Here is a 25,059-nt window from a genome sequence, read left to right as displayed (position 1 = left end):
TAATATTCAAGACGCAAGGCCTTGTGGGAACTCAAACTGTGAATTTAACTCTGATAACACCATGTGAGAGGGGAACGTGTAAAGAAGTCAGGTCTGTCCTGATGTGATGTATAGGGCAGGAAGGGCAGGGCCAAATTACCTCTTGCTGAAGAGCCAATGCTAAACAGTGCAACAAGTGTACGGGACTTTGTTGCTTTGTTAAATAACCATCCTGGACTGAGCGACTAATAAAACCTGGAGAACTGAGTATTGTGTGCTTCTTGTTTGGCCAGCTCACCCATTAACTTAGTGAAATTGACAAAATTGCAGCGGCAGAAGCTAGAAAAGTTGCTCTCAGGGTTGGTGGGAGTAGAGGTGGATGGGTCAAACAAACCCAGGACTTTCACCCAGCAGACCAGCGTTCTTGTCGCACGTGAAACTATGTCACTCCCACTATTTATGTCCTTGTTAGTACTTTTTGAACTCTCTTTTGTAACGCCTAACCATCAACTTTAAGAAAAAACCAACCTTTTTAGGCAAAACCATTTAATGGGCTGACACCAACCTGCTGACCTACTAGAAGGTAGAGTAGAGTAGGCCCCTACTTACCCTTATGGGATAACAAGCGATGATCAATAGTGTACTAATACTAATAATAATAGTGTACTCATACTAATAATAAGTACTAACAACTAATAATGTCCCAATCAGATGGTTTCTTAATTTCTATGTATTCTACTTAGATCATGTAGAATGCAATGCAACTTAATTTAAGCCAGTCTTTTAGCAATAGATCATAATATTTAGCCCCCATGAGCATACTTTTGACCAATTTACAGGATTCTCATTTTAAATCAGGTTGTGTTTTCAACCAACTCATGAAACTTTACAAGCTATAGCTATCAAAAGTCTCAGCAATAGAAAAAATGGTCAATGGTCACTGGGTCGAAATGAGAAAGTGGTAAACATTAAAACTTACATCATTGTAAACAGCACATGTGTAGTGTGAGAATAGGACACAGCAAACTGTTTATTTACACTTCTACAAAAAGCTTGGGGTTCCACTGCTATGAGAAGGATGTTTTATTAAACATTGTTTTTGATAAAGCCTGAGAAATTCTGTACACTTTGGGATGTTTAATAAAAGACTCCTACATCACATCACACTGTCTAACAAGCAGTATTTAAGTTAGAATTGTACCTGTCTTTTATAATGAGTGACAAAAAACCCTTACGTAACGAGTGGGATCAGCCTGGCTTTCTCATATTAAAACCAAAATCAAAGACTAGTTCTAATTGGCACTACATTCACTCATATATTTTTCCAGCTATCTACAGTAGCTCAAGGTTTGAGATAACAAGCATGCGTATCAGTTCCCCGATCTCTCACATCAAAGCACACACACACACTTTTCATATGAAAAGCCCTCATTAAGATTCTAGTGCACTGTGAGTAATTTTTTTATTAAATTTTACAATATTCACCTAGAAGCTGCTGTCACTATTGATTCCCCATGATGATTATAAATCTCCTTTCTTCTCACTCACCACAGTCAGGGGCCATGCAGGTGCTGGAGCGGTGGTCAGGGCCCTCACAGGAGGCCCCTCCATACTGGCTGGGCTGCAGGATGGTTCTGGTGGCGCTCTGCTGGCCTGTACCACAGCTTGCTGAGCACGGAGTCCACTGGGACCAGCTGGACCACTCACAGTCCACTGCAGAGGATGGATGGGAGAAGAATACAAACACGGTGAGGTCAGTGGAAGTTTGACATTCATTTACCTGAGGCAGTACAGAAGCATTGAGAAAATATTTGTCATCGGGGAACTATTCCTTAGCTCGCCCAAATAAAAGTACAATTACAGATATTACGGCAACATTGCTTTTTATTAAAGCTATTTGTTAAAAGAAACACCTGTGAGAAATAATGCTGAACTGAGCAATGGAACAGACCTCCAATGTCAGCATAAGATTATGCACAAAAAAACTTTTTTCCTGAAGCTGTACATTTGTGGACAAAGTGTTACCAAAGACAGCTTGCTATCTTGTTAGATTTGGTTTCCGTGTCTCCTGTAGCCCTCTGTGACCAAGGCAGTTCAAGGGCCGGTTCAGGGCCGGTGTCTAATCCTGAACCAGTTCTTTGTGTTTCAACCAGGCGGCAACCTCCGTGTCTGAGCAGGGAGGCAAACCAGGAAGTGCCTTAAGCCGCAATCTTGTTTGGCAGCGAAAAAATTCAGTCCATTCATTTCAGTGCAAAATGAGAAAACTTCTCACTTGATTTATTACCTCAGAAATTTGCTATGAAACTATATGGTTTCAGTCGCTAGTAAAAAATGTTACTTCAAGACAATTTCATGTTAATACTTCTAATAATGGCCCCATTTAAAAGAAAATAGAAGATAAAGAATCATATGATTTGGGGCGTGGCTACCTTTGATTGACAGGTCACTAACAAGGCGAGCCATCATCAGAAGAGTAGCAGAGCAATGCGTATCCACGGCAACGTGTCAATAAAGTTATATAGAACATTATAAACATATTTAAAAAGGACGTTTGTAGCTTTTTTGACAGTAGAGATATTGAGAGTGAAAGGGGGAGACAGAGGGGAAGACATGCTCCGAGCCGAATTCGAACCCGGGCCGTCCGCTTACGAGGACCTCTGTGGTATGCGCTCTACCAGGTATGCCACCGGGAACGCCTCTTAAATTAATCTTAATGCTCTATATGCTTTTACACTTCAACTTGGCATAAATGTTTCTGGGATAGCGGAGATGTATACTGACGTATACAGTGACATAATGACGTGGTTCTCTAGCCCGTAGAAAAGGTACAGAGAAGATTCGTAAGTTGAACCAACTGTAAGCCAGCACCAGCACTAGAACTAGGTTCACGTTGGTCGAAAAAGGGGTATTGGAGAAACTCGTGCACTGAGAAGAGGACAAGAAAAAGGAGTTGGACAGAAAAAACAAATAGATGTTTGTATCATTCCTTCACTCTGAAAGAGAGGAAACCTGTTGGTGGTTGAAGGAAAACACCATTAAGTGTCAACCCGCAACCCTTATCTTATCTTATCTGAGGGAAATGATCTTGCTGCATGGACAGATAATTTGACTTGACAATATTTCTTAAATTAAGATTGTTAAATCTAGAAATAAGCACGTTGAACGCTTAAAATAAGAAATTAACTCTTAAAACAAGATAAATTATGTAACACTTCTGAATCTAAAGTTGTTTTTTTTATCTTGGTAAGAAACAAATAATTGTCAGGTCACTCTGCTCGGGCCAGTTCATCGCTGCTTGCAGCTTTAATTTATCTTGTTTTAAGAGTTACTTTCTTATTTTTATTTATTTATAGATATAATAATCTTAATTTAAGAAATATTGTCAAGTGAAATTATCTGTCCATGCAGCAAGATAATTTCCCTCAGATTTAGTGTTTTTATCTTGTTTTAGAAAGCGCTTTTTTGTAGTGTGATTATCTTACTATTAGATGACTCTACTACTCATACATGCCATAATAATGTTATCAAAACAAACAATGGGTGGCTGGTATTGCCAGTAGTGCTGTTTTCAAGCATTTCATTTTTGGCCCATTGTACTTTTACAGTCAGTGGAGCACTGAGGATCGGTATTAGTCAAAGACATTTGATCAAATTTTTACTAGCTGAACAGGATTTGTATTAAATAGAAGTTTATTCAAAGCTGTCAGGGGAAACATTCTTTAAACACAGTGTTCTTGGCAGAGTGTGTTTCCCAGTTATCCACTATGGGGGTGTGTAGTACAACGTCTCATGATTAATAGTGCTTAAAATACAAGAATAACTCCCAGGTTGACAAATACCTCAGTTTCCCTTTAAACTCAGGTAAACACTACTCTCACTGAAAGGGAAATTCCCTATGACCACATCCATGAGAGAGAGACAGGAGAGGGTAAAAGGCACTGCTGATTACACTGCAAAAAAGGTGTGTCTAAAAACAAGATAAAAACACGCAACAACACACACAACAAGATTTCTTAAATTAAGATTATTAAATATAGAAATAAGCATGTTGAATGCTTAAAATGAGAAATTAACTCATAAAACAAGATAAATTAAAGCTGCAAGCAGCGATGAACTGGCCCAAGCAGGGTGCACTGCAAATTATTTGTTTCTTAGCAAGATTAAAAAAAACTTTAGATTTAGAAGTGTTAGATAATTTATCTTGTTTTAAGAGTTCATTTCTAGTACGTAGACGATACTATTCTCCCTCCAGATTGCAGAAAATATTTCTGGATGTGTCACCCCAATGTATTAGGTGTTAAAGTGAAGAGGGAACACTTTCCCACTTATTCTTGTCATGTCATAAGCTACAACCATTCTGGGGCTCCTTGTTGGAGTTCTTTACTAAGGCCCTTAATCATCCATGTAACCCAGACCCATTCACCGTGTTGTTTGGAGTGGCTAATCCAGATGGTGTAAAAAGTAGTTATGAAGCTAAGGCTATCTCCCTTTCAACATTGTTAGCCAGAAAGCTATTTTTCCAGTCTTGGAAATCTGAAAGGGCTCCTTCATTTGAAATGTGTTTGAGAGAGCTGGGAAATGTATTACACTTGGAGAAAATCAGGTACATCATATCTGCTAAAGAGGATATCTTTTTTAAAATCTGGCAACCTTTTCTTGATTTAATGTCTAAAAACTGAATTAGTGCTATTCTGTTGCTGTGCCATTTACGTTATACCCATGTTTTGTTTGTCTCATGTCAAAAACTCAACATGTATTGTTCTGTGTAGCTCCACCAACTATCTCTAATTTGTATATATTTTTCTGTTAAGAAAACAATAAAAATAAATACACACACAAAAAAAGAGTTAATTTCTTATTTTAAGCGTTCAACATGCTTATTTCTAGATTTAATAATCTTAATTTAGGAAATCTTCTCAAGTGAAATTATCTGTCCATGCAGCAAGATCATTTCCCTCAGATTTAGTGTTTTATCTTGCTTTTAGACACACCTTTTTTTGCAGTGTATATGATGAAAGATAAGAAATACATGTCAAATCACACATTCAAGTCTCTTATGGAAACACGAGTAGTTGCACTTTGTCACACTCTGCTCCCCATTATCTTTCATCTCTTCCTGCCCCTGCTAGGTGGGGATGGTATCGCATGTTTCCGAAACAAAAACCCAGTAATGGCCTTTGTCGGCTGTGATTGATGTGACTGTCGCTCAGTTATTTGAGCCAACTGTTGCAACAGCTGTTAGTAACTATAGATAGGTTGACATATCTATCATGGTCCTGACAGTTCAACCAAAGATTATTGTTGCTGGTGCATTCAAAGGTAAAACAGAGGGGCCCTATAAAATGTGTTTGTTGAGAACAGCTGCGATAGAGCATCACTCACCATCACACAGCTCCGAGGTACAGTTGAAGACTCCTTTTCGGCACACACTGGAAAAAGGAGAATCATGTTAATGATATAATATGAGTGGAAAACAGCAAGGCTGATATTATTGAACACTGAGATACCAAAGCAATCATCATGTCACACAGCTGGGCCCATCAGAGTATATTAAATGAGTATCAAAACCACTGTGAGGAAGATGAGACCACTTACGGCATGTCTGCTGCATGTCAGACTATCTATTACAGCAGATATCATAGTACCAAACTGGATTGTTGACGACTGTATAGTTTGACTGAGACGATGAAATTCAACTCTAATGATACTCTGCTCGACAACACTTCAGAAATGAACTCGGAGAGGATTTGAGGTGCACTTTTCATTTCAAAATGGATATTGTGGTACGTTTGTCACAAATAAATCAGACCAGGGTAAATATGACAGTGGTGCTTTCCAAAAACAGTTCGTTTCTTCTGTGCTTTCAATTTTTACTCAAGTTAAACTGAATATGTGTGTCATTTTATAGGACGTTAAAATATGTCTAAGGCAGGGGTAGGCAACCTTTACTTACAGAAGAGCCATTGTTGGCCAAAAAAAGGGAGAAAAACAGTCGGAATGGAGTCGCAAACCTTATTTTGATCCTTAGAATGAAGATAAAACAGCCTTCTTAGTCTAAATTAGCCTTCAGACATTACTAATAGGCCATAATGAGCATTTATTTATATGATTTTATGCAGAATGCAGTGAGGACCTAAGTGCAAATGAGAGGCTGGAAACTGAAGAAATCTCTCAGGAAAACTAGGAAAACTCAAAACTAGACTTGAATTTGGCAAAAATTTAGAGGTTATGGCATCAGCTTGTAGACTTTCAGCTATGAAGCTATAAAAAAAAAAACATTTTTACTGCCGTATATAATGTAAACATGTTTAAAATTGAAGAAAACAAATTGCTTTGGGCCTACACCAATGATACATTAATTTTAAAGAAATAAACGTTTCATTTTGTAGACATTTTTTGTCAGAGCCATTGCAGACTGCCTGAAGATCCACAAGTGGCTTTGGAGCCGCAGGTTGCCTACCCCTGGTCTGCGGAAATGGTTTAACAAATTAAGTTTTATGTTGTAAAACGTATTCTTTTGTGCAATAAAGCAAAAAGGAAGATTGGAGTTTGGAGTAGATGGGTGCAGATGAGTGTCTGACTTTGATTCTGCAGGTTGCATCCCATCTCCTACTAACAGTCATAGTTAAACAACAATTTTCCCTAACTTTAACCAAGTCGTTTTAGTTGCCAAAACTTAACTCAGCTCTAAACATAGTGCTAGGTTAGAAAATGGATCGCTTGTATGGGCTGAAATATGTGCCACCAGAAACTGAATTTGAATTATTTATATTTGAATATGAATTGCTTAACTTAAATAATTGCATGAAAAAACTGAATTTGAATCTTATAATTTGAATTTGTATTGTTCAATTTGAATCATTGCATTGAAAAGCTGAATCTGAATTGTTGCATTTGTTGCCAACCGGTTGCCACTCGCTACAAAAAGGAGTTAGACTGGCTTGACCATGGATTGGCCAAAGAGGCGCTATGGCAACTGGGTGGCAACAAATGTTACAAAAGGAAACGGAGGTGCTGATTGGCCGAAGAGGCTCACTGTGTATCCGTGCTCGATTGCTCTGCCTCAACTACCTGGATGTTCGTCGCAGAAAACTGAAATTGAATTTTGCAAACTGAATTTGAATTATGAGAACGAAATGTTCAGTTCCAAACAAATAATTTAATGCAATTATTAAAGTTAAGCAATTCATATTCACATATAAATAATTCAAATTCAGTTTCTGGTGGCACATATATCAGCCCATACACTAGTTTTAACAGTATAACAGGTTGTTTTGGAAGGCCTTGACAAACGACCTGTTTTGGTCTGAGAACTTTACTTTATACATAATGTTCTAATGGCACTTAACGGTGATTATTTCATTTGGTGACATTTTTTACTCAGAAATGTTTCACATGGGTCTTTCGAAAAGTATTAAAAACTAATGGCAAAGTGATGAATGTGCATGAGCAATTTCTTGATGCTGCATGTGTTATTAATAAAATGAAGCATTATAACAATTGTGATCTAGGAAATTCAAAGAATACCAAAACATTATAGTTGCATACTGTACAAAGATCTTAACAAAGAAAAGACCCAGATAATGAGATCACTCAAATAAAAGAATAAGTAACTAATAAAGTGTTATAGTGTTTTTATGGTATTCTAAGAGGTAATGCTCATCAAAAAAATATTAATAAACTTATTCTCTGTTTCCTGTGGACATGAGTTCTACTCTCAACTACAGAAACTGGCAACTGGGAGGACAGTTAGAACATCCGCAGTTACAAATGTGTCTCAATGTTTTTCAGAAGGAAAATTACATTAATATGCAAGAATACATTTATTAAGAGGCAAAAGGACTGATTCTTAGGACATAAAACAGAGTCTCTGCAGATGGAAAACATTTACCTCAGTGAAAAAGTGATTTAGTCGCTCAGTGAAAGTCAAGTTCAAGTTCACACACAGACCACACACAGCCATAACTCTCCTCCACTCAGTATGGTGCTACGAAATGCAAGATTTTTATGTTTTGCTCATCTCTGCAGCCAGTCAGATATTTATGGAGTGGAATTTAATAGCAGTTTCTGTTCTCGACTGCAATCTTCTTTTTGTGCCCTTTAGCAACCATTTGCAGCTTCTCTTAACAGGCAAAGGATTTTTCAAACAAATCTGACACTGCAAATTGCACGAACTTCAGCAAATCCATTGGAACGCAGAGTCAACAATACTCATTTCTATTCCTGTTCTTTTTGCTCTCTTATAAAGGATTAGAGATGTACTCTGGGACTCAGCCACCAGGCATTAAATCAGAGGTTACGATAGTTCAAAGGCTCTTTCAAATGTGGCCAGGAAATGCAGCCTCATCATACCTGAATCTGGAGGGCACAAGCAGTGTTCATCAGCATCCTTTTATCCACTGTGTCAGTTTGTTCCTTTAAGGCATTACGTTTGCAGTAATATGTGACTTGAAATAGACCAATGAAAAGGCTGCAGCATGAACATGTTGTGAATGTCAATATAAGTTTTTTGCATCGATTTATAATATTGTCCATCGTGTGTTTCAGTGAAACCAGGTGAAGATAGAAGTCAAAACTACTTCAGCAGATCAGGTTCTGATCCTCTGTGAGGACAGTCTGGCTGCTCACAATGTGAATCGAATTAAATGAATGAATTAATGGATGAAACCATGTGAAGTAGGGCTGCGCTATTTATCGAATTTTAATCGTGATCACAATTTTGGCCGTCGCAATTAAATTAACCTGATCGTCTGTGATATTTCCATTTTAAAATGCTGCTCTCCTGCATATCTAATCAAACACTTTCTACACCAGTAGTCCACCAACCACCAGGGGGCAGCGCTTAGCAGGATGTGACGGAGTACTTGATGCCACAACAAAATGCGGCATTTGTAAAAGCTGTCGAAGCAGTGTTGCCAGTTTAGCAACTTTGTTGCTATATTTAGCAACTTTTCAGACCCCCCTATTTTTCAAAAAAGCGACCGGCGTCAAATCCAGCGACTTTTTCTGGTGTGATTGGAGACTCCGTCTTACTCTAAATGAGCTACGGGGGCCGGCGGCTCTTCTTAACAAACCGCGGGGGCCTTCGACTAAGAACTAGTAGAAGTGGCACAGTCTTCCTGCAGCAGTCTTTCCCAGCTGCAGAGCCGGAGGGGATGTTAACCCCTTAGCGTTCAGTCTGCAAATTGCTAATAGGCTAACAGTTAGCTCTGTAGCAGTACAGTGTGTATGTGCTGCTGCTGCAGGAGGTGTTCACTTAGCGATCTCTGTTTGTTTACACCAAGCACCGGACACTCTAAAAAATGTTTTTGTGTTGTTTGTTTAAAAGTAGTGCAATAAAAATACAGATGTTTTCCCTAACATGATGAATAATCGTGATTAATAATCATGTACAGTATTGATCAAAATAATTGTAATTATCAGTTTGGCTGTAACCGTGCAGCCCTAATGTGAAGTGTATTACCAAGTGTTGCAGAGGTGCTGAATGGCCGTTCCAGGTGGCATCTCCTCCGTGCTGTCATTCCAGCTGTGGTAACCAGTGGGCAGGGACAGCGATGAGCAGGGACAGTCAGTGTGGGACACACAGGAGCCTTCATGCAACACCTGCAGAATGAAGGACACACAGGGAGACAAGGAACAATCTCAACAGGGGTCAGATAAAATGATATCACAGTTATCCATTGACAAGCACATGCATGTTTCCAGACCTGTCCAGAGGGGCAGCTGCACCCAGGGGTGCAGGGTCCAGGTAAACACTGAGTGTGTGGCCACAGGTCCTCGCAGGTATATGGACAGGAACCCGAACAGTCATTAAACACCTGCCCACTAGGACACTCTGCAACACACAGACATTCAATACATTACATCATGTCTCATGTATATTTTCAAAACATAAACATACTACCCTGATTTTGAAAAGTTGGGAAGCTGTGTAAAATATATACGATTGGACAGACTGGTCTAAAGAGCTGGTTCTGTGGTTGGAGCCAAGTTTGGACACACTGGAGGAGGTGGTGGACAGATGACCTGTCAACATGTTCCAGGCCACCCTGAAATACCCAGATCATCTGCTACACAAAACCTTTATGGACCAAAAAAACAGCAGTGGACGGCTCCTCTCTCTCTGTTGCAGGATGAAGAGATTCAAAAGATCCTTCTCTCCTACAGCCAACAGGCTGTCTCATTCTTACAGAGATTCTACCTGAATGTGCCCCTCAGGGATAAATAAAGTAATTTTGATTGATTTGATTTGAAAAAATGCATCAGTATGTATTTACAAAAAACAAAAAGTCTGAGTTTGAGTAACAGACATCATGTCTTTGTGCTGTATTCAATTGAATGTAGGTCGCATAGGATTTGCAAATAATTACATTCTGTTGTTGTGTTTCACAGCATCCCAACTTTTTGGAGACTTGGTTGTATATGTGGGAGTTTTATCTATGCACACTTTACAGTGTATGTCTTCGGAACAGATGGTCTCAGTTAGTGATGGGTGAATGAAGCTTCATGAACCATTTTCTTTATTTTCTGAGCCCACTAGATGGAGCACTCTGTTCACCAAAGACCTGAAAGCACATTCAATTACCATTGCTTGAGCCTTTTTCTTTAAACCAAGTGCACAATCTAGTGGGCTTAGAAAATACAGAAAATGGTTCATGAGGCTTCATTGGCACATCACTACTTTTGACTACATAATACTATGATAAAACTAACCAAAAGAGAGGGTGACGTACTCCCTACTGGATAAACTGGACCAATATATGCTCACTTGGAGCCCTTTTACTGGTTGTCTGTGGGTTAATGGTTGCCGTGACAATGCAGTGTTGTCATTGATTTGGTGTGCTTATCTGTTGAGAGGTGTCAGTGTGGTGGTCTGTGGTTGTGTTTGTTCGTTGTTGTTTTGTTTGTTTGTTTGTTTGTTTGTTTTTGTTTTTTCAACTCATTTACTGAAAAAAAGGAAAGAAAATAACTTAGGGAGTGAATTCCTGGCCTTGATAGCTCCCTGATTGAATGAATGTATTCCTCCCTGTCTGTAATATTCTTTTGATAAATTTCAATAGTAAATGTACCTAGTTACATTAAAAAAATCCACAATCAGAGGGATGGAAGTCCCTGGATTAAACCTCAGTAAAATTAGTAATCTTTTAAAAGTTGCTATAATAAATGTCATCTGTTTTTCAGTCAAAAAAAAAAAAAAAAAAAACTAACCAAAAGATACCGCTCAATAGGGTTTTTGCGAGTTGCTTGGCCACTTTATTTAACAAGGAGTTATCACTTTAATTGATATGTGTTTGCGTTACCAGGCAGGCAGCTGTTGGTGTTACAGGCAGTGTGCTGTTCAAGAGGTCCAACACAGATAATCCCACCAGGCTCTGGCTCTCGAAGGACTGTCTTGTTCCGCATGGACAAGCCTCCACCACACGTAGCGCTGCACTCACTCCAGGAGGACCACTCGCTCAACAAACATCCCACTGGAGAGAAAACTTTCAGTCAGTTAAATGTGCTCTTTTGGCTTAAATTTTTATGATTGACAGAAAAATATTTTTTTATTTTATTTTATTTATTGTTGTTTGCACTTAAAAAAACATACAATCGTTAAGAAATAACAGTACAAGAAACAGTAAAAGAAAATGCAGGAAAGATCAAAAAGCCCAAAGGGCTTATACGCGACCCTCCCTCTTAAACCTATAAGTAACTATACTTTACTTAAATTACATAGCTAGATGAAAATTTTAAAAAATACAAACAAAATTTAAACAAAACAAATACAAAGGTGTAGAACATCTATAGGGATTTTTTGAGCTTGGTCTTTAAAGAGGAACATGATTCTGTTAGATGTTTTAATGAATGGAATGTAATAATGAATGTAATAATGAATGTTCCACGTCCCACCTGGACATGATGGCAAGTCACAGCTCTCTGTCTCCATGGTGTCAGCACAGGAAGGACCACCCTCTGTGTCCTGGCAAAGACGTGTCCTTGTCTTCTGGCCACGCCCACAGGAGGCTGAGCAGGAGCTCCATGGGCTCCATGGCTCATAAACCGGGCAGGGAAGCTTGGTGCACGTCAGAGTGCCATTCTCACACACACTATAGATGGAAGAGGTGAGATAAAAGCTGATCTCATGCTGGAAAAGTAAGGCCTGTGAACTCAAGAGGCAGTTATAACAGGCTGTAAAGTTGGACAAACTTTAAGTCATCTTAAAACCTATTTTTATTCATTGGCTTTTAACAACACATGAGACTCTGCTCTTGTTTTTAGCGTTTTATGGTTTGCTTTTATTTATTGTTTTTTAAATTGTCTTTTAAAAAGCAATGAATGTATTTATTTTAGTGTTTATTTCCTGTTTTATTTATTTTATTGTCTCTTGTTCTGTTTGTTTATGCACAGCACTTTGTTGCGGCTGTGGTTGTTTGAAAGTGCTTTACAAATAAAGTTGAATTGAGTTGAGTTTCTATACTGCAAAAAAGAAGAGAAAAAAGAAAAAAGAAAAGAAAGTAACTCTTAAAACAAGATAAATTATCTAACACTTCTAAATCTAAAGTTTTTTTTATCTTTGTAAGAAATAAATAATTGTCCGGTCACTCTGCTCAGGCCAGTTCATCGCTGCTTGCAGCTTTAATTCATCTTGTTTTATCTTGTCTTGCTGCATGGACAGATAATTTCACTTGAAACAAGATAAGTTAAAAAAAAGTTAAATTTAAACTCTAAAGTTAAACTTTAGATTTAGAAGTGTTAGATAATTTATTTTGTTTTAAGAGTTAATTTCTTATTTTAAGTGTTCAACATGCTTATTTCTAGATTCAACAATCTTAATTTAAGAAATCTTGTCAAGTGAAATTATCTGTCCATGCAGCAAGATCATTTCCCTCAGATTTAGTGTTTTTATCTGAGTGTATAAGCTGCGTATACTGCAAAAACCAACTGACAAAAAATAAGAAAAATAAATAACTAGAATTAAGCAAATACATGCTCGAAACAAGTCAAATTATCTGCCAGTGCTGTAAGTAAATTTTTCTTTGTAAAAATTCTTTAAATAAGTAAAAAAAAATATCTAGGCACTGGAAAATCCAACGATGTCTTGAAATAAATCCAAATATACTTATTTTAAACAATTGTGGCTTAAATAGCCAAACTGTAGAACATTAAAATCAGCCAGCAATACTTGAAAAGAGCATGTTTTGGTGGTAGAAAATGCTTTTGAAATATCATTTAAACCACATGCAACTAAAATTCTCAATTGGAAACAATATTTTAGGTAAAAACTCACCAGATTCAACAATTGAATAGCTTAAAAAGCATGAAAAAGCTAACAATGTCAATCCTGAACAGAAGTCTTTAAACAATAAGATAGTTACATAAGCACATAGTGACAAATGTGTCTCAATGTTTTTAAGAAGGAAAATTACATTAATATGCAAGAATACATTTATTAATAGGCAAAAGACTGATTAGATAAGCACATAAAGCAATGGTCAGTAGGTAAATTATCCCTCTGGGGTCTGAGACGTTTTTGGCTGTTTTTGAATACTTTTGATTTTTCCCTTCATGTACCACATGAAAAATGTTTACGATACCCATATTTGGTGTCCATTTTTTCTTCACCTATATGATGGGACAATTATTTTTTTTTTCGATTTAACCTACTTTATCAACAAACTGAGCCCAAAAATACACAAAAAATCACGAAATCCGAGTTGAAAAATTATACTATTCACTACAATTGGAACTTGGACACATAGGATGCATATATGAACATATAAAAAGGTAAACATTTAAATATAAATAAAACTATATACAAAAAGTCACATTAAAACATGTATATTTATAGGCTTTTTTTTCTTGTTAGCTGCAACTCTTCAAAACAAACTATGTGCCAAATTACATATTATCATTATTATCTTATCTTATTATCATATATTTGGTTTTACATGACCTGGGAATGTCAATGTTGAATGTTTTTTTGTTAAACTTCACGTGATCTGATCAGGACGGCTCGATCATAGACCCCAGAGAGTTATACTCAAAACAATATAATTATGATACTATTGCTAGATATTGACAGTTAGATTGTATAAATTATATGTTGATTGTAATTCAATGATTGTAAATATTGCTTTCTTTTATTGTTATTAGTTTTACTTTTCTTTTAAATATAATAATTTATTGTAAATATTGCTTTCCTTATCTTGTTATCTTTATTTCTGATGCTTGCTTTGGCAATATTTACATACATTGTTACGTCATGCCAATAAAGCCAATTGAATTGAACTGAATTGAATTATAAGAAGAAAATACTTGGTAAGCTTTATGTTTTTTGCAGTGTAAACTCAGTTTCTCACCATGTATTACAGTCCACAGGAAGCTTCTCTTTAGGGAAGAACTCCAGCGTCCCGTTGCCTGATGGGATCCCACAGCGACACTCTGTCACTGGGACACAGTGGCCGTCCTGCAACAACTGTCCCATCGGACACCGACAACCTGACAAATTACATAAAAATGAAAGAGTGATATAAAAGAACAGGTATTTTCCTGGGTGATACATCAATCAAACAGTCTTTAAAGCTGCTGTCCATGCTAGAAGTCAAAGATTACCTGGATGACAGGCTCCTTGGAGACACTGCACATGCTCCCATAAATCTGTGCAGCTTCGAGGACATTGATTGGCACAGCTCTCTTGGTAGGCCCGCCCCCTATCCTCACAGCGCTCACCTAGGAAACAAGGAAAATCTATCTTTTCCACTTTTCATCAATAAAAAATAAGCAAAAGTCAATGCAGAAAATGCTTTTTATTGGCATTTTTTCTTGCCATTAGTAGAAAGGGATTGAAAAAGGGCAGAAACTAACACAGTGGCCCTCATTTATCAGACGAGTGTAGAAACCAGTGCAGATCTGAGCGTATATATCGTCTTACGACAGGGTTCAAGTGTATTTATCAAACGATCGTATCTCTCCAACCACAGCATGAGAATGATCAGCTGCCCTAATACAGTATGTACCCGATTCAGATTGCTCGCCTGGAGAGTTTACCACACCGAAGGATGCAATACGGACAAAAAGAGGATTTTTTTCTGGCAAAATGTTAACTCAGTTGTAAAAAATGTCTTGGGATATGAAATTCCAAATACTTGTCCAGTGATGTATCCTGGGAATATTGAGAAGGTTGTAATTTTTTATTATGTATTAGTCGCAGCAAGTAAGAAAGCGTTCACAAGAAACTGGCTCAATGTGAACACTCCAAAACAGGAGCAGTAGTTGGAAATTGTCCAAGAAAACCTTGTTATGGAAAAACTGACATACCTGTTGAGACTCAAAGAGAACGTGTTTGAAAAAAACTGGGAAAAATTGAATATTTACATTAGACATGACACCAACTGAACAAATGCTAAATGTAACAGTGGACTGAATAATAGTATCTCCAGACAGTTTGTTAGTGTTATTATTGTTACTCTGACTTGTACCTTGTTTGCTGTATTGTTTTTGCCTCTGTACATGTGGAAACTCAATACAAATTTAAGTTATAAAGCTACATTAATTAAGTCAAGTAAAAAGAATGATGCATCTAAAAATAATGAATAATAAAGTCAATATATCAAGGTTATAATAGTTTTGGATTTTTTTATTAGTCTTAGTTTTAATTTTGTTGTGATTTTTTGTTTTCAAATTTCATTTTTTTTTAGAGTGAATTTGCTAGTTTTAGTGTTGTTTTTAGTTTTTGAAAATGCTTAGTTTTAGTTTAGTTTTTATTAGTTTTAGTGTTAGTTTTAGGTTTTTTATAATGGGCTTTGTTTTGGGTGCGAGACTCAAAGAGGTCATAATAAATTTTGCCTTTATTTCCTTTGGTTTATCCATCTCAAGGTTATTAACTCTTACAGATCTTGGTGTTTTGAATTTTGGTTGGAGTGTAGACATCCCAGTCTCAGTAAGCATATCTACCATGTGTTCCTGCACTAACAGAATCCTCTCTCTAATAGAAACACTGGATTATGTATGAAAAAAGTTGACAAAGATGAAAACGAAGGACATTTTCACTATAATTTTAGTTAGTTTTAGTTAGTTTTGTAACCACACAATACAGTTTCAGTTAGTTATCGTTTTCTTAAAAACTCTTGTTTTTGTTTTTATTTCTGTTAACAAAAATGTTTTTTCAATTCTAGTTTCCGTTATTTTGTTAGTTTTCGTTAACTATAATAACCTTGCAATATATCATAATCAGGGCTACAGAAGCCTTCCTGTTACCTTGTGTGTAAATGTGTTTCTTGGTCTTACACCCCCCTATCTGCATCACCTATTGCACCCTTTGTCTGTCACACACAATACCCGGTCCTCACTCTACATCAAATTAAAAATACCAAAAACCTCCACCTCCATTGGTCTCGCATCCTTTCAATCGGCTGCTGCCGGTGACTGGAATGCTCTGCAAAAAACCGTCAAACTGGACCATCTCATCTCCATCCCTGCCTTCAAAGCTGCTCTCTCAGACATTCTCACTGACTCCTGCAACTGTTTTTCTACCATGTAATACCACCTCACCATTTTTTCTCCATATTTCTTTTGTTGACTGCTGTTTGTCAGTCTGTCTCTCCAACCTGGTCTCACAGAAATCCGTGAAATAGCCACGGATTTCGCTTAACTCAAAATCCGTGGAATAGCCACGGAATCGCTCAAATTTCCGTGAAACTGACACAGATTTCGCTACAATGCAAGTTAATGACAGTCATACCCCGTGGCTATTGGTTTGTTCCAAGTCACGTGACTTTCAAGGTCCCAGCGGTCAGGCCGCCATTGTAAATAAGAATTTGTTCTTAATGACCTGCCTGGTTAAATAAAGGTGAATGAATGAAAATGAATTGTGCAGTGAGCAGCTTTACCTGGGCAGAGTCCTGTGTTGCAGCTCTGGCTCTGTGTCTGCTGGCTCTTACAGCGGGGCCCCGGAGGAGACGCCAGGGGCCTCCTGAAGCGCTGCCTGACTCCACCGCTGCAGGGCTCCGCACACGCTGTCCAGGCACTCCACACACTCCACTGACACAGATCTGGAAGGGTAGAATGATTATCATAACACCATCAACGCTCTTCTCATCCTAATTATAATGATTGTAATTGCCACGATGACTGCTGTAATAGCTGTAATTGTTGTAATCATCACCCTCGATGACAAAAGCGTATTTACTGTTTGTGGATTTATGTACAAGCATACTTGAGCTGATGATGTGCATGATTTATAAGAGGTTGTCTTATTTATTTATCTCCTTGCTGAACAGTTGTCCATACCAGCAGTAAAATAATTTAAATATCTGACATGCCAATCAAACCTAGGATCCATTGGGCATAGTAGTAGCTTGTCATTCATATTCAAAGGGAAAGAGAAAAAAGAGGGATGATGGAGTTGAGTTGTGAACGAATCATTCTTTGCACACACTCAGACACACAACACCAAATCCAATCAACTTTACAGGTATTCTCACACACACACGGGCATCAAACGCATTCTTTTTCAAATCTATTTCCATTTTCACCCCTTTGGGAAATAATGAGTATAGGGTTGTGGGGATGAACAAAGCCATTTTCCACCGTGGATACTGACTGCAAGCACTTTCACTCTACTGTAACTATTAATCTGAACTGACACACAATATAATTCTCAATAACAAAAGAAAACACTACTTTTTCTAGAGATTGTAATTTCAAAAATCAGGTTTTTGTCTTCTGTTTCAAATGCTCCCCACACCATATATTAACAGTTCAAATGATCCAATTATGCCGGAAAACTAGGTGTGATTCTGGTTGGTCTCCTAATCTGTTATAACTTTTATGTGCAGGAAGGGGACTATTTTGTGTTGATCTGGAATTCCACATCCGAGTTTCCCCAAGATTCTCCATTCCTGGCCTCTTCTATGGGTTGCACATCTCTCCTTGATAAACAATTCGATCCGCATCTAGATACACAGGTTACGATACGATTAAAAAATGATATGCTTTTATTACAAACCGATTCGATTAGAATCGATACAGTGTAAGAACGATACGATTTAATTTGATTCTACAGATTGTTGTAGATATTTTATAGTGTCACTCACAAGTTTTATATATTATTTTATCTTCTGATTCGAGTTAAAAATCAGTTTTATTGTTAGTATGAACACCAAAAAGACCACAAACATCTTTCTACATTTATAATAAATTAAAAGAAAGATCATTCTAGAAGCTTTTATTTTTATTTCCATCAGTCCCACATGAGGCTGATCATTCCTGAGTGCAGCTTTGATCTGAGTGACATCATTTACATTTTCCTTTAATCATCTAACCTAATAAAACATTGGCCGTGTTCAGCGGACACAATCATGTCCTGAGATATTAAATAATGAATTTATCACCAGGATAGTCTACATACAGACGCAAATAATAGGCTAATAAATAAATAATATAATATAAAGGTATTCCTGTGCTCCTGAGCAGGACACAGTTCACATATAAAAACAGAATGCAGGTTGTTATTCATGTGCAGCTGTTTGTTAAACAGAGAAAACTGTGAAAGTGATTGACAGCTGATCCAGCTGTGATGCTCTGCCGCCGTCATTAGAAAAACGGACGTCGATTCACGTGACACTTCAGAGGAAATAAATGACGTCTCATGTCTCTTAAAACGTTTTGCAAGTCACGCAAGTGAACGGCAGCAGTGAGGGAAGCAGGGATGCAAAATAAGAGACTTGGTAGAGACCGGAGAGACCCATGGAGTTGCGCGAGGACAGTTTCGCAAGCAGCTTCAGTGAAACGGTCTGGGACTGTGAAAATCGTTTGGTGTAAGCCAGGGGTCTCCAACTCAAATTGCCTGGGGGCCGCTGGAGGCAGTATCAAAATGACCAAAAAAAGACACAAAATTACTAAAAAAAGACACAAAATTATTTAAAAAAGACACAAAATTACCAAAAAAAAGTAATTAACCCATTGAAGCCTGGAAAGCGGATACGTCGTTTTGTAGTATTTGCATAAGCTCTCAAATACTTTTTGAATTTCATTTCTATCTGCTACAGAGGCTGAAAAATCAATTATTTAGTAGAAACGTTGACACTTCTGTTGAATTTCCAGAAAAACTTCAGGTTTTAGGGGTGGTTTTAAAATCGCCCAGAGGTTTTACAGGAAGTTTTAGGCGTCAATGGCTTAAAGGGACTTTCCACACACAACACGGTAAAGTGCCATTCATATAAAACTCACATTACACTTTCATATCAAGGTGGGGGCCACAAAATAACGTCACAAGGGCCGCAATTGGCCTGCGGGCCGCGAGGTTGAGACCCATGGTGTAAGCCCAGCATAAGAAAGTGGAATAGATCAGAGCAGTCCTAGGTCTTTGCACTGGCCTCCTTCATGTCGAATAATAATAATTTGAAACGGTTTAGAACTTAAATACATCTCCGCTCTGCTGCTACGTTCAAGGCCTCTCTACTATTCCAAGTTCAATGATCAGTTTTTCAGCACCTAGAACCTGGAACAAACTCTCACAAAACTTTTAAATATTTCTGTTTTCAATAGCTCTTTACTAAATACATTCTGAGCTGTTTATTCATATCTCTGTGAGTGTGATTGCAGTTGTTTCTGTTTGTTCTGTTGTATTCAATTTGAGCCTTTATTTATCTTTATGTTCTTCTGTAAATGCTTTTCATACGGGCTTATGACTCCAATACAACTTCTCTTGACATCCTTTTATGTCTTCTGTAAAGCACTTTGAATTTCATATTGTTGAAAGGTGCTGTACAAATACATTTGCCTTGCAGTATTCCATCCATATTTTGGCATAAATGCATCTCCCTTTCTCCCAAGAGACACACAGACATTTCATCATCTGACCCAATCCGTGATTTATCTTTCTATTGTGCTATGCTTGTCTTGTTCTGACTAGTTCACTGCGTTGTTGCATACATTCTTTTTATGGGAGCAAAGTACTAAACTGCTGCAATATGCTGAGGGTTGCTCGGGTGGAGCAAAACCACCACATTCATTATTTTCCCCTCGCTTCGGAGCAACAGGAGCTTGACAAAGGGTGACTGAGGAGCTGACTGCACCGTTTGGTTCTTCTGTAAAGCTCTTTTCTTCTCTTGGACAAACACCATTACCTCTGCAGATGTTAGCATCTGGACACAGCCTCTCCTCCACCAGTGATCCTGGACATTGGCTCTCCTCCTCCTCTTTAGGAACTGGGAGGCCAGAATCCAGGTCCAAACACGCACGAAAACGCTTCTGGATTGAGACCAGTTTACTGCCGATGGTAAGTCCTTCTTGGGAGGTGCTGTGCTGCAGGGAGGACGAGGGGACGCAGGGAGAGCAGGGAGTCCACTCTGACCACTCGCTGAGGATGACTGAGAAGAGGGGAGGACAGGCATGATGGGATTATTCAACCAGGAGCTCCTAACACTGCTGTCATTACTCTGCTTTCTTACCTTCACACTCTCTCATGTCACACTGCAAAGCTCCATCATGGCAAAGGCTGGAGGACAGAACAGCAAGCAGACAGATTATAATCACAATATGTCAAACTGAGTCATAAATCCCAGACAAACAGACCACCAGAAAGCAAACAGGAAGCAGATAAAAAAGGGAATGATGAAGATGCAGAATAGAGGCATAAATATAAATATAGCCATGGCAAAAGTTATATTGCATTTATCCTGCTTGGCACTGTTAAAGTTGAAATCTACTTTGGTGTAACAGGTGGACTTTAGCCACTGTGCCATAGCTTCATGTGTTTTTAACCCTTTAATGCACAACATATTGACACCCCTTCTAATGCACAACATGGGTCAAAAATGACCCACATTCATTTCCCATCTTATTTAATGCTTGCTGTGTGTTTCTGTGCTCTATCTTTTGATATCAACTTATTTTATGATTGAATATTCTATTCAAGTATTCTTTAAATATCTTGTTTTTGATAACAACAGATCACTATTTCTATTTTGCTTTACTTTACCTAGCTAAATACTTAGCCAAGAAGTTAGCTAAGTAGTTAGCTTAGCAAGCTACTTAGCTAAATACTTAGCCAAGAAGTTAGCTTAGTATTTATCTTAGCAAGTTACTTAGCTAAATACTTAGCCAAGAAGATGATGACACAAAAAGGGATTTTATTAAAAAATTAATAAAGGAAAGCATAAAAATGAGCATGCATGATGATCAAAAACAAACTAATTGAGGAAAACCTGGAATACTGAATGATGAAAATAATTTATTTGCAAAGATATAGAACATAAAAACTCTGTCAGGTCACTTTAGACCCATGTTGTGCATCAAAGGGTTAACAGGGTCTAACCAGGTACTGCATCCGATGGTGACCGTGGCCCCCTGAGGGACAGTGACAGGTGTGGGTGGTTGTCCTGAAGCTTGGTGCTGCAGGTGGACGCAGCCACACTCCTCTGGAGGAACACAGCTACTGTTCTGCTGCAGCAGACCCTGGAAGAGAAAACACACATTTACAAACAAGCAGAACTAGTACAGTGATAGTTTTCAACATGGAGGCCAACAAAAATGACATATCTCAATATAAATATGTTCACACAAGGCAAACATACACCAACACCTGCTGTTTGACTGCATGTTAACACAAATATCTAATAGCAACTCGATGCATTTGCCATTGTATGACAGGCATACAATGGCAAATGCATGTAGACATGGTGAAGACGAGCTGCTGAAGTTCAAAGCGAACATCAGAATGGAGAAGAAAGGTGATTTAAGAGACTTTGAACCAAGGTTATAATAGTTTTGGATTTTTCATTTTTTTTTATTTTTATTTTTGTGATTTTTTGTTTTCAAATTCAGTTAGTTTTAATTAGTTTTTAGAATGTGTTTGCTAGTTTTAAATAGTTTTTTTTTTTTTTTGGAAAATGCTTAGTTTTAGTTTAGCTTTTATTAGCTTTAGTTTTTTTGTAATGGGGTATTTGTTGGGTGCCTGATTTAAAAAAAAAATAGTCACAATAAATGTTTCCTTTATTTCCTTTGTCTGATCCATCTCAGCCCCAATAAGTTTATTAAGTCATAAAACCAGATTGAGGAAATATCATATCAACTAAAAAGGTTTACGTATGAAAAAAGTTGCCAAAGACGAAAACGAAGGACATTTTCACTATAATTTTAGTTAGTTTCAGTTAGTTATCCTTTTTTTTTAAACTCTCGTTTTTATTTTTATTTCAGTTAACGAAAATGTTTTTTCAATTCTAGTTTTCCTTCTTTCCTTAGTTTCCTAATTATAATAACCCTGCTTTGAACGTGGTCGAGCATTTCACAACCTGCTGATGTGCTGGGATTTTCACACACAACCATCTCTAGGGTTTACAGAGAACGATCTGAAAAGAGAAAGTATCCAGTGAGCCTTGATGCCTCGTTAGGGGCATCAAGACTGATTTCAGAGGAGAATGGTCAGACTGGTTCAACAGTAACTCAAATAACCATTTGTTACAACCAAGGTCTGCAGAAGACCATCTCTGAACAGACAGCACGTCCAACCCTGAAGCAGATACAGGCAACAGCAGAGAGACACAGTTAGAGACTACCTGGTGAACCTAGTGGAGCATTTAGCAGCTAAAGGGAGAGATGCTTCCCTCAGGAGTTGGTAGAGACCAAAAACAGAGCTAAAAAGGGAATTAATGTTAGAGTAACATTCATCAGGTGGACATAAACATAGCTCCAAATTGATTATAATGTTGCTCTGAAACTTCTTGATGAGAAAATAATGTTTGCCATGACAACTTGGCACACAGTCTAAAAGTAATCCATCGTTGGTAAATGAATTATGTAAGTGGCATGTTCTACACCTCTGAGACCTGCTTACTGTTCCATATTTCATTATTTCCCCTCACTGATGCTGTATGGGCGTATCATCAGTCTATCAGGGAGGATTTATGCAATAAATCAAAGCTGGAGGCTTCCAAACTGGGCCAAACAACATTACAAAATTGTCATCACAACTCATAACAGAGTGATGTATTAACAACAAAATGCAGCACAGCATATTTCACTTCCTAAATCCATCCTGTGATATCTAGACACACACACACACACACACACACACACACACACACACACAGTCCAGCAATATGAAAGTATTACATGCAGATTGCAATGTGGCCAGAGTTTTAAAATGTTTGTTACTTGCACTACATTGCAAAAGCAGTTTGCATGAAGGAGACTGAGCAGAACCATTTCAGCAAAAATAATATTTGTGACTGCTCTCTTTTACATCACGTATATTCAGATTAAGTATTAATATCTAAATATAGAATGTGCAAAGTGAGGCGTACCACTGTAACTGTTGTCGTATACACAACCAAGGTTGACCAAAGTGCTTTACATAAATGAATAACAACCAAAAATCCAAAAGATACATAAATGAATAACAATAAAATCAAAGATAAAATTAAGAAAGACAATTAGGTCTAGTAATATATGATATGAGAAATACAATACAGCACACAAAAACAACTTTCTTCTCACACAGGTTCGAAAGCCTGGGAGAAAAAGTGAGTTTTAAGAGACGATTTTAAAATGTCTACAGTCTCTCTTTTATTTATTTATTTTTTTTTTCAATATATTTTTTTTTATCCCACGATTTTTGGAACCCATTTCATTTTCACCCAATTGCCTATATCATGATCCTGGACGCTATAGCGACCAGGATCAAATGCATGTTTTTGTGAGAGGTCCCTGTAAGGGGAACCTCGGGGGACAAGGGGAGAACATGCAAACTCCACACAGAAAGAAAATGTCTACAGTCTCTGACGAGCAGATATGCAGCTGTAAGCTGTTCCACAACTTAAAGGAGCCACTGCAAAAGATCCATGGCCTCTAGTTTTTAGCATTTAGACACATCCAGGTAGGAATCATTAGACCTCAGAGCTCTGGTCGGTCTGTGAACATGTATGAGTTCAGCTAAATACGCTGGAGCCAATCCAATTAAAATTTAAAACAAACATCAGGATCTTAAAACCAATTCTGAAATGGACAGGAAGCCAGTCAGAGAGGCCAGAACTGGGGAGATATGTGCTCCCGTTTCTTTGTGCCTGTTCAAAGACGAGCTGCAACATTTTGCACAAGTTGTAGGCGTCGTAATGAGCGCTGGTCTAAACCTACGTACAACGAGTTGCAAAAATCAAGTTTTGAGGAAATAAAAAAAAGCATGAATAACCTTCTCCAGGTCACTAGGAGAGAGGGATGGTTTTACCCTCGCAGCTGGAAAAAGACATTTTTTTTTACCACAAAGTCAATTTGCCTGTCAAATTTGAGCTCACTGTCGAAAATGACACTTAGGCTCTTAATGACAGAGCAGTTTTTTTAACCCAGGGAGGGGAGCAGAGCATCAGCACAATCACTGTAATCGTAACATGTTAAACATGTCAAAAAGCAGTGCATACCACATATATTAGCTTGTTTTAATTTCATTATCTAAAATTGTTCAGAAATTTTCAGAAATCACAATTGTGATCACAGAGGTTAAAAATTTACAAGTTTTGACATTATTAAATTATGAAATGTCAGTTTACTTAATTGAGAGTGTGAATGCTGACATGAACCTGTGTATTCTGTAAATAGTTTAGGGCAGATGAAGTCTCACCTGTGGGCAGTAGCAGCCAGGTGTGCACTCCCCGACACCTAAACACACATCTCCTGCTCCCTGCAGTGCACACTGCTTCTCACAGGGTGAACCACAGGCTGAGTACACAAACGGGGCCTTACAATCTATAAACGAGAAGAAAAAAGATGAATGATGATTGATTTCCTGTGTCCATTCGGTTTGCCAATCAGCTTGAAAGGAAAATTCAAGTGCAAGTTGGTCCTTGAGCATAAGAACAAAGGCAGGATCACTAACAGGTCTTATATCATACGGATTAATACTGCCCTACAAAGTCTATAAGCAGTAAATTCATTTTTGGTCAAAATTGAGTTAAAACTCTGTTTTATCTTGTGACAAAGTTTAAGATTTCAATTTTGCTTTATTTCACAGAAATAATGATATAAAAAAACACAAAATCCAAATCAAAACTGAGCAGTAATTGCACTTACCACAGTCTGCTTTGGATATTTATACTAATTTAA

At 37.7% G+C, this 25,059-nt stretch overlaps 1 protein-coding gene across 1 annotated transcript in view; it reads right to left on the bottom strand.

Moving 5' to 3' along the window:
* The window catches only part of sspo (SCO-spondin), a 138,349-nt gene that overhangs the window by 24,359 nt on the left and 88,931 nt on the right, over positions 1-25,059 (bottom strand). Inside the window, exons 99-111 of the mRNA XM_059327455.1 lie at positions 24,578-24,702; positions 21,281-21,420; positions 20,415-20,461; positions 20,091-20,333; positions 16,851-17,012; positions 14,575-14,691; positions 14,322-14,460; positions 11,872-12,068; positions 11,280-11,450; positions 9,687-9,814; positions 9,443-9,582; positions 5,362-5,408; positions 1,528-1,692 (exon numbers count right to left, since the gene is read on the bottom strand). Coding sequence (XP_059183438.1) covers positions 1,528-1,692; positions 5,362-5,408; positions 9,443-9,582; positions 9,687-9,814; positions 11,280-11,450; positions 11,872-12,068; positions 14,322-14,460; positions 14,575-14,691; positions 16,851-17,012; positions 20,091-20,333; positions 20,415-20,461; positions 21,281-21,420; positions 24,578-24,702 — 1,821 coding nt within the window. The remainder of the gene's footprint in view (positions 1-1,527; positions 1,693-5,361; positions 5,409-9,442; positions 9,583-9,686; positions 9,815-11,279; positions 11,451-11,871; positions 12,069-14,321; positions 14,461-14,574; positions 14,692-16,850; positions 17,013-20,090; positions 20,334-20,414; positions 20,462-21,280; positions 21,421-24,577; positions 24,703-25,059) is intronic.

Source organism: Centropristis striata, chromosome 23 (assembly GCF_030273125.1).
Source record: "Centropristis striata isolate RG_2023a ecotype Rhode Island chromosome 23, C.striata_1.0, whole genome shotgun sequence".
NCBI classification, from domain to species: Eukaryota; Metazoa; Chordata; class Actinopteri; order Perciformes; family Serranidae; genus Centropristis; species Centropristis striata.
The sequence above is the reverse complement of the archived record's forward strand: the minus strand, read 5'-3'. Positions and strand labels throughout refer to the sequence as shown.